Genomic DNA, 14,430 nt, shown 5'->3' with positions numbered 1-14,430 from the left:
TTTATGGAAGAATGAAGTAACATTTATTAATTTCAGATTTTTGTATCCAGTTGTCTGTTTTCCAATATAATATTATTTGTTAATCTATCGTGTAAATGATTTTGAAGTGGGCTGTGCGGTATGTATAACGAAATATTGTGGACAGTATGAAATGGCTCGAATTTTATATATCAAATAACATTAAATCAGTAAAAAATAACCTTACCGTCATGAAGGGGTTTGAGTAAAGCCATATATTTTCCTGTGCAAGGATGATGTGGGTCTTTTAGCCCCGCAAATGTAGCTACCAGTCTTTTCCATAACTTAACCATTATTCCCAATTCCTAGATGTATATGACCTGATATGTGCTGGGACCAAGCTATATGAGTAGATTTCTGGTTTTATATATGTGCAATCAGCATATACTAAAATGGCATTGATCCATCGTATCATATTATTAATAATTCAATTCAATAACTTTTCAAGGCCTAGAATATTATTTTTAATCCCTTATAATTCTTCATGTTTGATATTGCATGTCTATGAAAACATCCACATTAATAAAGCATTGTTTCTTTCATTTATCTTTTATAACGCATTTTAAGACGTTAATTCGATATACATGATACATTTGAAGAAAAAATATCAATCGGGACATAAGAGTCATAATGTTTTTTTTTCTTATTTTTTGACTTGTATAAGAAAACATGATCTCATCTAGCATTAGATATAAATGTTTATTCATTCGTTCAAATTACTTGTAAAACACTCAATATCATTAATAAGATATGTTATATTTTATTTTTGTCAACAGCGAAAAATTTTCATAGTCCTTCGAAACTATCCTTCCAGAAAATCAAAAGATATCATGTATCTTTTAAAAAGTAAACTAACAAAAACACCAACAAAACTTAACTCAAAGTAAATTCAAAACGAAAAGCCCTTTCCAAATGGAAAATCAAAAATTCAAACACACCAAACGAATGGAAGACAATAGACCTTTTTCGTATTGTTTGTTCCGTTAGACCGTTCCGTTTTTTTCCCGCTTTTACATAACTTGTATCACGTGACACCCGACATCGTTTGTTTATTGACAACAAGATGGACGGCGCCAGATTCAATGCCTTTAAAGTTCCTCAGTTGCAAGAATATCTCAAAGAACGGGGTATAAGTGTTACTAATATTAACAAACTGAAACTAACCAAGTTATGTGAGGCCGTGGATAAGCTAAATTTACCATTGGATCCAGATATGAGGGAAAATGAATCAGTTACCAGTGTTAAGCATAATTTAGAACAATTGTACGGGTTTTGTGATCCTTTTAGCCTTGACGGGTATACGTCAGACCTGTCGTTCATTCCAAGCTTTAGCTTGTATGACCTTTTTAACTACCTGATTCATAGTACTGCTAGCTATGACCGACGAAAATTAAAGGCCTACAAATCCAGTGAGGACTACAGACTTTATTTTGATCGGTATGTAGAGGAGTTACAATATACAGAAGTACCAAGTCGGGACATATGTGTTTTTAAGGCCAAAGTTAAACCTACACAGAAAGATAAGACCTATCTACACAAGGCAACATATGATGTGTGGGTCATCATGGACAAGAAAAATGGAGAGGTTAAAACTGCTTACTGTACATGCATTGGCGGGTAACTATACATAATATGTATTATTAGGTGAAAAATATAGCATTTGTTCCGGAACCTGATTGTAAAAAGTTGACAACTTAATATTTATAATTGTTGATCTCTCCCTAATTATCTTCAATCTAATTATCATAATCCCTAATTAATGATTGACTCTAGCATGTTTAGGGTTTAAACAGAAAATTTTTTTTACAAATTTTAATGTACTTGCATAACTCAGTTATTTTGTACATGTACAATATATGTACCAATGAACATATACATTTTAGATACAGACAAACCTATGCACCTGGGATTCTTTATGACATGGCCTCAGACTACATGAAATTTCTACCAAGCGCTAAACTGATTCTATAAGAGAGAAACATTATAAATTCTTGTCAACTTTTCATTAGTGCACATATTGTGTGAGCAAAAAAAGAAAAGGAATAGCAAGTGCTATGAAATTACAACGACAATATTTGGAAATCTCTTAGTTCTCTAGTCTTAACTTTGACTCTTAAATATTACAAAGTGACCTCATTACTAGTTGGTTAGAGAGAAGCTGGACTTTGCTAGTGTATTTTTTTTGTTTAATGTATATAGTGCTAGACAATGAACTGAAAAACAAGAAATCACAAATTAAAAAAAAAAATAACAACAAAAACTTAAAATTACCTTCTAAACAATTGAATACTTATAATACACATGTACAATGTATACATAGTCATTGCAAGAAAATTAACATGTTTTAATATCACATTATGATTAATCCTTATAATAACTTTCAGGGCAGATGGTGCTTGTAGGCATGTTGGAGCCACTTTGTATGGAATAGAAGCATTTGAGGTTAAATCTGTAACAGATGGAGAAAACCAATGGAAAAAAAAGGCCAAGAAGCCATGACTGTCCAGTCCCAATTAAACAGATGGAAATAATGAAAGCAAGGTATATGCGTCATTAATTTTAGGGGTTGAAACTAGACAGATATTATATGATTTTTCATTTCATGAACCCATTTTACTGGATTTTATATATTGATCCCTAAAAAAACCAACATTGAAATAGTTAACCATTGATTGTGAAGGACAAAAGACCTAAATAATTAATAATGTCCATTATTTATTAAATCTATTCTGTATTATCATCAGTTTGTGTTAAAAATGATAAGAAATGTAACCTGAATTACTTAATGAGTTTAATATTGTGGCTTTGATAACAATTTTCTCCTTTACACTCATACCGCATCTTATTTATATTGATTAACATATTTTCAGTATCAAATTCTTAACTCGAATTGTATAGTTTGCTTTTTTTTTTAATTACAGGTACAATGAAGAACCTACCATGGATTTCAGTGGCCTACAAAACTTTGACCCCAGAAGTGTGGATCAGAGGGCAAGTTACAACTTGAAAAAATTAATGTCAAAAGACAAAATTACATGTATAAAAGCCTCACATGCAAACTTTCATTTGACTTTGTTCAAATGAATTTTAATACTATTAACTTAGGTATTCTATAACCCTTACATGCCTTCAGTAATTAAATACTATTCCAAAAGAAAATATTTCAAAGGAAACACATATTTTCATCAAACTATGAAACTTGTGATCTACATAAATTTGTTTTTCTAGGAGTTGTGCCCCTTTGACCTTATAATTTTGGCCTTAAACTTTTACTTTAAGTTTGTCAATTGAACCTTTCTGAAACAACACAGCATAATTACATAAAACTTTTTACATAATAAGGATATGCTATGTATACATTTGTATATAATAATGACAGGAAATTGTGATTAAACTAGGAGTTATATCATTAAGAATTAAGTTTGTAGGTCCATGTATACACTTTCAATTAATTTAAGTTTGTTCCTATATTTTGCATTGATGTTAATTGTAACTTTAGATATAGGAAGATGTGGTGTGAGTGCCAATGAGACAACTCTTCATCCAAATAACAATTTAAAAAAGTAAACCATTATAGGTAAATGTACGACCTTCAACACAGAGCCTTGGCTCACACCGAACAAAAAGCTATTAAGGGCTCCAAAAATTACTAGTGTAAAACCATTCAAACGGGAAAACCAACTGTCTAATCTATATAAAAAACAATTTGCATATTTATGATTACCCACAGAAACCAATGTGAACTTTTGAAACTTAAATCATCATCAGTACTTATTTATTTCTTCTTACAAAAAATGTAAATATTGTATAAATGTATTTTCTATATACTGTGTTTCTGATATCTCCAAATTTGCAGGCACTTGACATTTTAGGAGACCCTAATGATAATGTAGAGGAAGTGAATAACATTGATTTAAATTGTGATAACTTGATAGTACATAAAAGAGTAATGGACCAATTGAACAACAATGATGACATAGGTTCTATTGCAGATACAGTTCTGGTGATATTGATTTGATAGAAATGAACACACGTGATCAATCAAATAATGATTTGTGGTTTGCAATGAGAAAAGGTATTATTACCGCGTCAAATTTTGAGAAAGTTTTAAATGCTGTCCAAAGAGACCGATGCCCTCCTTCACTTTTGAAACAGTTAATGGGGGAATACAGCAATGCTTCTTCAGCTTCTTTAGATTGGGGTCGAAAAAAAAACCAGCTTTACACTTGTATATGAAAGTAAATAAGAAAGCACATCAAAAAGCTTGTATGCAGAACAAGGGATTACTGCTGTATGAGAACATGCCATACATTTGGGTGTTCGGTAGATGGCATTTTCACATGCAAATGTCACACTTCAAAAGTTATTGAAGTGAAATGTCCATATTCAGCACGCTTTGACAACCCAAAGGATGTGGCAGAAGATAAATCTCATAAGAATGATTATTACCATCAAATACAAGGACAAATGGGTATTTATGGACTTGACAAATGTGACCTAGTGATTTACACTACCAAAGGAATATGTGTAACAACTGTAGACTTTGACCCAATTTTTTTCAATAACATGGTGACAAAACTAGATAAATTTTATAGAGAACACTTACTTCCATATGCTATCAGTATTTGGAGAACATGTGACAACGAATTATAAATACAAATACTCATCACATTAGTCAAACATGTACAATTCTTCTTATTTATTTATGTAGACCTACTCCATAGATGGTGATTAACTATTGTTATGCTGTCCGTCTGTCCGTCCCACATTTCCCTTGAATTGCATTTTATATCTTGGCAAGTCTAACAAAGGACACAGCATGATTCAAATGATCTTGGATAACAGTAAAACAAGAAGCCAGTGAATGAACTCAAGTTATATTGATTGAAGGATAAGGAGTTCTTTCTTCTTAAGACAACATACTACATACAAAAAATGTATGTTGTTTTCTTTTGTGTTAGGTTTCTGTATCATTAGTATTGGGAAAGTAGAAATAGGTGATAAGACATACAAATGCACAACTTGGATAATTGTCCCATTAGCAATCATAACATTTCATATTTTTATGTAAAAAAGTAAACCATTTAGATAAAACAATTAACATGATTGATTTATTCATTTTACAAGCTGTTCATCCAAGTTGCATAACATTGCACATACTTTTACTACCTCACTGTAGATGGGCTTCATACGCAAAGGAATTATTCCCTGTAAAATAGCAAAATTTTTTAACCTTCCAATGGCTCTCTCAACATGAATTCTTGCCCTTGCTATTCTGCGAGTCTTAGTGGTTGCATTACTGCACATCTGTTTGCCAAAAGAGAAAGGTGGAATGTTCAGTGTGCCACCTTTTAAAGCTAATTCCCCCCTTATTAAAAAACCTCTGTCTGCCATAATATCATCGCCAAATTGTATGTTATCTAAAAATCATGAATCTTGAACATTTTTTTTGTCAGAAATACTGCCAGTGAATAAATCAGATACGAAACTAAAAGTACCACTTCGAGTTATTCCCACTAGGCATTTGAATGTGTTGTGGTGTTTGTATTGTGAATAGGTTATTCGTTGTGCTGAAGGAAGACTTGGTCGTTGTGTGAAGAACTCTGTACAGTCAATGATACATCTGGTTTTAGGGAAATACTTAAAACATTTGGGTAGTTTATTTCTTATTTGCTCCATAGATGGCCATCTAATAAGAAAATTTAACTCATGGCTCACTAAGTTGATCCGGGTGTTAAATATTCTACTTACACTACTTTCTGACATGCCAAACATATTCCCAAGTGACTTGGTATCGAAACCCCTTCTTAAACGTATAAGTGTGATTGCTAGTTCCTCTTTGATAGTCAGCATTCTCTTTGGACCAGGCTTCAATGTCTACAGAAAAGAAAAAAAACATTTCAATATTTATACATTATGAATATATACAATGTACTGGCATCTTCTAAAATATATGAAAGGTGCAAAATCAATGAAATAAATCATGTTTTTGTTTGTCAGTTTGCTGTCTGTACAAATTTGATTATTACAAACAGAGTAGGTTACAGTGACCTCAACCAGTAATGTTTTATGACACGTCAAGCAAATCATTGATCAACACCTCTACAAGAATACATATTTTCCTTCAATTTGAACTCGTTTTTTAAAAACATTGAAAAATATACATGTAGTATCAAATATTAAACAGGTATATATAAAAAATAGATGTGGTATGAGACAACTCTCCACAAGAGACCAAAATTAACAACTATAGGTTATCGTACAGCCTTCAACAATGAGTGAAGTCCATACAGCATAGTATGGTGGTCACTTAAATTATTGTTTGAAATACAACATTAGCTACAATTAACAAATTGAGTGAGACAACTCTGTCAGAAAACCAAATGAAGTATAGGGAAGCTTAGCCTTAAATAAATCCATAGATATTTACCTCACTACTTTCCCTTTCATTTGTGTTAACACTGTTCCAGTAAACAATGTTTCTAGCTTTGTCCTGAAGAAAACTAAATAACCATGTGAACATGGCTAAAGACAATCCTGTAAAAAAAAATCTGCTTTTGTAACTACCATATTGTAAATGAATATCTTGTTAGTTGCTTTTTTCACATTGAGGAAAAATCTTAAACTTACTAGCTCTTTAGAAGATGGTGTTTATATCTTATATTTAAACATATTAAAATATAGGTAATCGGAATTTTATTTACTGTTTCGTCCCTGCCAAGGGTACTCGTCAGGTGGTTTTATATATAAATGTACAAATTGATTATTGGACATATATATATGTTGGCTGCCACGACAGTTATTAATATATTCATATATTCATAGTACAGTGGTTCACTATACATTAATTAAAAGTGTTACAAATAGAACTACTGATATAAGCTAAGACTCTGTTATGATCTGATATGTATCTATTATTTTTTGTCTCAAATGTTAATGTCATGAAGATCAAATCAGTACTTGTAATTGACCTAACAAGCTTAGTACCTTGAATTTTTTTTTACCTGTATAAAATTTGCACGTCTTGTCACTTTTGAATATATCGTCCATGATGAACTGCCTCTTAAACTCTCCCCTATCTTTAAAGCAACCATCACTGTATGGTGACATATCATCAAATGAAATCTCTGTCTGCACTGACACACTGTTTGTCTGTATTTTGACTTTTTGTTCCACAGGCTTTGTATAACTATGATCACCTGCAGGAGATGAAAGGCAAAAAAATATCTTAGTCTCAAGTAGTTTTATATTTTTCGCATGTTTAACGTATTGTACATATTCTATTCACTCACTAAACTGTACTCGTGTCAGACCCAAACAAGTAAATCAATTGAGAAAAGCATGCAACTTGGGTTACAGTCAATCCACCCCCTTTTTTCTTCAGTTTGGTATGATGACTTACAACATGTATAATCAGTCAATGCCTTTCTATTTCAAAATATGTAAATATATATATATATATATATATATACCAGTCATTACCTTTCAATTCTTCACAGGAATGTGCTGTTGCCTGAAGAGGTTGGTCTGTTGGTGTGTTATTATCAACAGTAACATATGCCTGAACATCCATCCATACTTCAGTTTGAGTTTAAGTGGGCGTGGTCATGATGGTTTTGGTCATAGTTCTGTCAAAGGGAAGTTTCCGCGACCTGTGCACTATTTGATTTGATAGGGTTGCTATGGTTGGGTACGGATGCATGGCTGTAGGTCTTCCGTCAATAAAATGTTTGCTGCATACATAGGCATGTTTGTTGACATTAGCAACGGTGTAATTTTTCCTGCCACAAGCTTTTACCCACTGCAGAGTTTCTTGCATTCTTGTTTTTGGCTTCGGTATAGGGAAGAATTCAACTCCTGACATATGCGGTTTATCTTTGTACCGGTCATCGCTGTTGCATGTTCCCCAAACACAACGTTTTACCATATTGTTTGTAACTTTGTTTATGTTTTCGCGGTTTAGGGACTTGTCGGGTATCACATGACGTTGGCCGCTTACGTTGCGCATAACCGCTTACATCAAATATAATATGAAAGTCGACTATTGTCATATTAATGACTTGGAACATGCATTTCCTTATGTACAACGTTGTGAATTGATCCTGTTTTTATAGTTAGCTAAATCTACTTTTTTCTGACAGTTGCATATAATTTCATTATGTTGACAACACTATGATAGATAACAAACTGATTTAATAGGTAAACATGTCACAAATTGAAATACAACAGTCAATGTTGTCTTATAATCTTAATCACTCTCAAAACAATTAAAAAAACCACCACAAGAATACATGTTTTAAGATGTGCTATATGCAATTCAAAATTAAATTACAAAAGCTGACAGTTTACCCTTCTATGAAAAGAGATGAACAAGATAGTGGTAGTTGCTTGTAATTCTTATTTCGTGTAATACGAAAGCTTTTACACCAGAAGTGTATACACGATTAGACTATTTACCACTATATGTGACCTTTTTGCTTATTGTATCTGTTTGTTTTGTTCACGCATCATTATCAATATTATAGAATTTGATTCGACTGTCGTACAAGTGTGAGGTTTAGCGCTATAAAACCAGGTTCAATCCTCCATTTTCTACATTTGAAAATGACAGTTCCAAGACAGGAATATGACAGTTGTTGTCCATTCGTTTGATGTGTTTGTCATTTGATTTTGCCATTTGATTAAGGACTTTCCGATTGAAATTTTCCCGGAGTTCAGTGTTTTTTTTAATTTTACCTTTTTTTTTACATTTCCAAGATATAATTTTTAATCACATATTGATAACAAATGAGAAAATATCAACATTGAATGTTAAGTGACTTTTATTAGAGCAACTACTAAACTGTATGATATTTATAAAAGAAAGAGACAAGTTACTCAAACATACCACACTGAAAATTAGAGGTTGGAGCTGAAAATTGTTAAGATCCAATTGTTGTTAAAAGTCTATTAAACCAAACTTTTCATCAGTAACCTTTCAATTTATGTGGACAACAGTTTCATATTGACTGTGTATCCTAGGACTATCAATAAACCTATCATAGACTTATTATTAGATACCAGGACTGAAATTCTGTGTATGCGCCCAACGCGCGTTTCGTCTACCAAAGACGTTTCAGTGATTCTCGAATCAAAAACAGTTAAATAGTTATCAAAGATACCAGGATTATAATTTAGTACGCCAGACGCGCGTTTCGTCTGCATAAGACTCATCAGTGACGCTCATATCGAAATAGTTAAATTGCCGAACAAGTACAAAATTGAAGAGCAATGAGGATCCAAAATTTCAAAAAGTTGTGCCAAATACGGCTAAGGTAATCTATGCCTGGGATAAGAAAATCCTTAGTTTTTCGAAAAATTCAAAGTTTTGTAAACAGGAAATTTATAAAAATGACCACATAATTGATATTCATGTCAACACCGAAGTGCTGACTACTGGGCTGGTGATACCCTCTGGGACGAAAAGTCCACCAGCAGTGGCATCGACCCAGTGGTGTAAATAGTTATCAAAGATACCAGGATTATAATTTAGTACGCCAGACGCGCGTTTCGTCTGCATAAGACTCATCAGTGACGCTCATATCGAAATAGTTAAATTGCCAAACAAGTACAAAATTGAAGAGCAATGAGGATCCAAAATTCCAAAAAGTTATGCCAAATACGGCTAAGGTAATCTATGTCTGGGATAAGAAAATCCTTAGTTTTTCGAAAAATTCAAATATTTGTAAACAGGAAATTTATAAAAATGACCACATAATTGATATTCATGTCAACACCGAGGTGCTGACTACTGGGTTGGTGATACCCTCGGAGACGAAACGTCCACCAGCAGTGGCATCGACCCAGTGGTGTTAAAAGAGGATCGAAAGATACCACAGGGACAATCAAACTCATATAGTTATCAAAGATACCAGGATTATAATTTAGTACGCCAGGGGCGCGTTTCGTCTGCGTAAGACTCATCAGTGACGCTCATATCGAAATAGTATACGAACAATGAGTCAGCATTGTGCTGTTTTATTATGTTTACAGATCTACTACTACTATTCTGGTGGTCTCTTTTCAATCAATTGGAAACATACAGAAGAATTGCAGGACAAGAAATTGTATCCATGATTCTATTTTTATAGAAAACAATAGTCGTCTGTAAATAACCTTACCCTTATATCTCTTAAAAGCATTGGTTACTTTAACCAGAATGAATGTAGCATAAAAATGCGCATATCCATTATTTTCTATGGGTATATAAATTTTGCAACCTAACTGAAAACGATCCTATAGTCTTTTTACTTGAGGGCGATTTTTGTCTTCATTAATTGAACTTTTATATGATAAACAAAACATCTTTTGAAAGAGTTTATTCAAGACGCTGCTGTCACACAAAAAAAAAAAAAAAAAAAAAAACATACGATTTTTCGTTTTAAACTAGGAATGGTCTGCAAAAAGGATAACTATCTAAATACTAAATAGTCATTAGCAAATATACACATTTTTTTCTTTTCACTCTTTTATAACAATAACGTTTCCTTTCGTTGTTTTCACCTATCGACGTTGCTGTGATCTCTATGGTGTTAATTCAGTATTCAAAGGAACACCTCTCTCGGTATCTGGTAATATATCTATTTTCGTTTGCCAGATCCATTTTCCTTCTCCAAATGGTACGTAAAGACCGATAAAAACTGTCATTAAAGCAGATGCAACAATCATCAATAAAGAACTGCTCTTGGCAAGAAAAAAGCCTATTTCCATGTTTTCTTCTTCCGGAAAATAATACGGCATTGATCTTTTTGCAATAGCGCCAGGTATGCCATTCTGATAATCCTGTGTTGCCTTGAAACAAATTGATCCTGCAAGGTATTACTGAAACATTCAAATAATCTGTAACAGTGTATAAACAATTTCATAATGTCCTGGCCGTTTTGTACTTTAAGTCGAAATATGGTTCGTATTATCTCTGGTCTTTATTATTTAAAATTTACGTTGATGTCAAATGTTGTGCTTTACTCTGACTTTGCCTCTTAGCCTAAACCATTTTTAATGAAAAATTGATTTCTTGCCCCGCTTTTGATAAAAGTTTTACTCTTTTTAGTTTATAACATGTATAAGCTCTTCCTTTCGTTATTGTATTTTTTGAATTTTCAAATACTTTGACCTTCATTTTACTGAAAATAGCATTTATTTTTGGTGTATTGTTAAACAAATAAAATGAAATGGGAATAGAGAAGAGACGGTATAAGATGAATTAAATTTTGAATAGGTCCTTTCTATTCTTTGTTAAGGAAGAAGAAATTAAAATTCAAATTATTTACTCTCAGGTTAATGCGAGGACTCTTATAGACATTCTATATGTGTTCACTATGAACTATTAATTAACTGATGAACGAATTATGATCCTATCTTTTCCAATTCTTGACAATTTTTGGTCATTGTCTAATACTTTTAACTTGTGCTAATTATTGACGATGATTGTGTTACAGTGTTCAAATTTACCAAATCAATACTGTAAGTTTATTATAAGCAATATTAATGTTTTGTATTGTATAATGTACAGATTATTATGTTATTGCGATATTTTTAATTTTTGGTTTCTTGTCTTTTGCATTGCTAATGTGCGTTTTCTATATGCCTTTTTATAGATTTTTTTTATGACATATTTATTTGTTTTCGGTTTTGTATTTTTGTTAAGTTTTCCTTTTTTTATGTTGTTTTGAGCAATATTCAATGTTTTGATGGTACTTTTTGCAACATTTTGTATGTTGTAAGATGTTTTTAGTATGAATACTAAACCGATTGCTAAACATCATTTCAGACAATAAATCAATCATTGAGGTTTGTTAATCTTCCAAATACATGTACATTCGGTAAAAAATTCTGATGAACAATATGTGTTTAAATCTATATGTCAACCAATTTGAATCTAGGAAGAAAATAAACTCAAAGAAAAATGTATTATGTTCATTTGGAATATAATCAATAACTTTCAAAATCTGAAAATAAGGCAGTTATTGACTGTTAGAATTTAAAATGGTATGAAGTTTTTAACCATTGGATGTTAAAAAGACTGGTTACTTAAGCATAAGAGATTGATCAGGGAAGTTCCGAAATATATATTTTTATAGAGGATATGGTATTTTGTAGAAAAAATAAGATGAAGAAATATGTCAAAGTGGCTTATCGTCATTTTAAACCGCAGAATTGAATGACACAATAATGGCTCTTCAAAAAATGTCCATGATTTTCTTGTTTGTATGTGTTCAAATATCTTTATATGAAATAAAACCAAAATAATCTTCTTTAAGGTTTAATTTTTTTGAAAAGCTTTCGAAATGCTGTTGTTACTCAAATGCATATATATTTGACACTTTTTGCCTCACTTTATAAAAGTGCTTACAAAATACTTTAAAAGTGCTACAGCCGGGAAGGTTTTAAAGTTCTTGTATTTAAATTTAAATTGAAAGAAGGACGAGTGAAAGACCAAAGCGCGTTTTGTAAGCGTTTTCCTAGTCTTTTGTTTAATTGAATGAAAACAAAAGATCTTTCTATCATGATGCAGATTTAATATTTTAAAATATTTTCGAAAAAAAGTTTGCCCTCATAGCATTGGCATTATTCGTCCACAATGTCAAATGAATGAATGACAAAAGAAAGACTCAAACGAACTTTTAAACGTTTTCCTAGAATTGTTTATAAAATGAAAATAAAAAACCTCACCATCATGATGTGGATTCAATTTTTTTGAATAGCTTCCAGAATAAAGTTTTCCCTCATAGGCATTGGCATCTAAACTTGTCCACAATGTATGAAAATAATAGACATAAAATCCAGGCGAAATTTCATCAATATATTCATTCCATTTCACTCCTGGATTCAGAGATATAATCAATATCACAATGGAAACATTAAAAATAACCACGTTTGCAACTGATATTACAACAAGAGACAACTTTATAATTGAATTTACACATTTTTCCATTATATTTGTCTCAATCATCCAAATATCTAGACTCTGCAATTTAGATATGAATTTTAAGTCAGGTTTCTGTTGGAAACAAGTTACAAACTAGGCTTTTGTATATGTTGAAATAATAAATTACTTGAGTTGTGTAAAAAATCAGTGAACGATTACAGGGACTAAATTAAAAAAAAAAAAAAAACACTAGAAAAACAATCAGCTAACTTTGACCCTAGATGAATTTAAAAATCCTTTTTGGTCAAATAGCTCATAAATTCTTGACATATTCACACATTCCTGTCTTGCTAAAGTTTAATTTTGAGCAGTCCTTATTGAGGTAAATCCAAGATATCGTTTTGAACGCACGAAATTCATCAAGTGTTGTATTCATTTAATCTTTGAAACAAATTTATTAAAGATAACTTCTGTGTTGTTACATATACATATAGTTTATGTTTTTGTGTACATAGACGGGTCATATACTTGCATATCTATCAATACATTCTTTTGTGAGAAGAATCGATCCAAACCCCCATATTATTGTTTAAAAAACAAATTCAAACGTATATATAACAATACGAACCTTTATGGTATGTGCATGCTTATCTAACTCTTTGGGGTGATGGACTTGGATTGATGATTATTACACATACATATATTCTTAAAACCTTTTCAAGATAATTAGAAAAAAAACCGCTACATTTTCTTGCAAAAAATTTTTAACAACAAAAATGGCAGTTAATTTAGTAATAAAAAAAAGTTCTGACATTAACAAATGCATTTAAAAGTTATAACATGTTACAAAGAAGTAACCCCAGAAAGATGTTAATGTAGATCGGCTATTTTAGTTCTTTCATATTGCAGGCTGGATTAATGTACTGCGCCGTTTGTATAAGTAGGTATAGAATTTTGTTTGTGTAAAAATTCAGTGAATGATTAAGGAGAATTCATAAAATTCAAACGACTCAATGGTTGGTCTTCTGTATTAAGAATTTTGACTTTTTTACATTTATGTATACACTACGGGTGCCACATGTGTAGCATCCGCCGGTTTTTGGTGGTGTTCGTGTTGTTCAGTCTTTAGTTTTCTATGTGGTGTCTTGTGTAATATTATTTGTCTGTTGTCTTATTTTTTTTTAGCCATCGCGTTGTCAGATTATTTTCAATCAATGAGTTTTCCTGTCACTCTGGTATCTTTCGTCCTTTTTTAACACTCAGTCAAAATATCACACCGGGTAAAAAACAAATGCGTTGAAATTGTAATTTATTTTATTATCGATAAATTTAATTTAAGAAAAAAAACAAAACATATGGACATATCTACATATCCAAACCCGGCTTGGTATGGTACGGTTTGAGGAAACCATCAATTCTTTGCGCTGAAAAAATATAATGAGCCACATTCCTAACAACAAAAAGGAATAACTAAAATCACTTTTCGTCGTTCATTGCCTTTTCAA

General features: G+C 31.7%; 1 protein-coding gene and 1 pseudogene across 1 annotated transcript; one reads left to right on the top strand and one right to left on the bottom strand.

The window, feature by feature from the left end:
- Nucleotides 1-1,081: 1,081 nt before the first annotated feature.
- On the top strand, nt 1,082-2,517 carry LOC139497487 (uncharacterized). The gene is made up of 2 exons (XM_071285715.1): nt 1,082-1,635; nt 2,403-2,517. Exons 1-2 carry the CDS (start codon nt 1,082-1,084, stop codon nt 2,515-2,517), a joined length of 669 nt encoding a protein of 222 aa, XP_071141816.1.
- A 2,616-nt stretch (nt 2,518-5,133) lies between these two features.
- Nucleotides 5,134-7,591, bottom strand: LOC139497486 (uncharacterized; annotated as a pseudogene).
- Between the last annotated feature and the right edge of the window lie 6,839 nt (nt 7,592-14,430).

This window comes from Mytilus edulis, chromosome 12 (genome assembly GCF_963676685.1).
Source record: "Mytilus edulis chromosome 12, xbMytEdul2.2, whole genome shotgun sequence".
NCBI lineage: Eukaryota > Metazoa > Mollusca > Bivalvia > Mytilida > Mytilidae > Mytilus > Mytilus edulis.
This window is presented reverse-complemented; position numbering and strand designations above follow the sequence as displayed.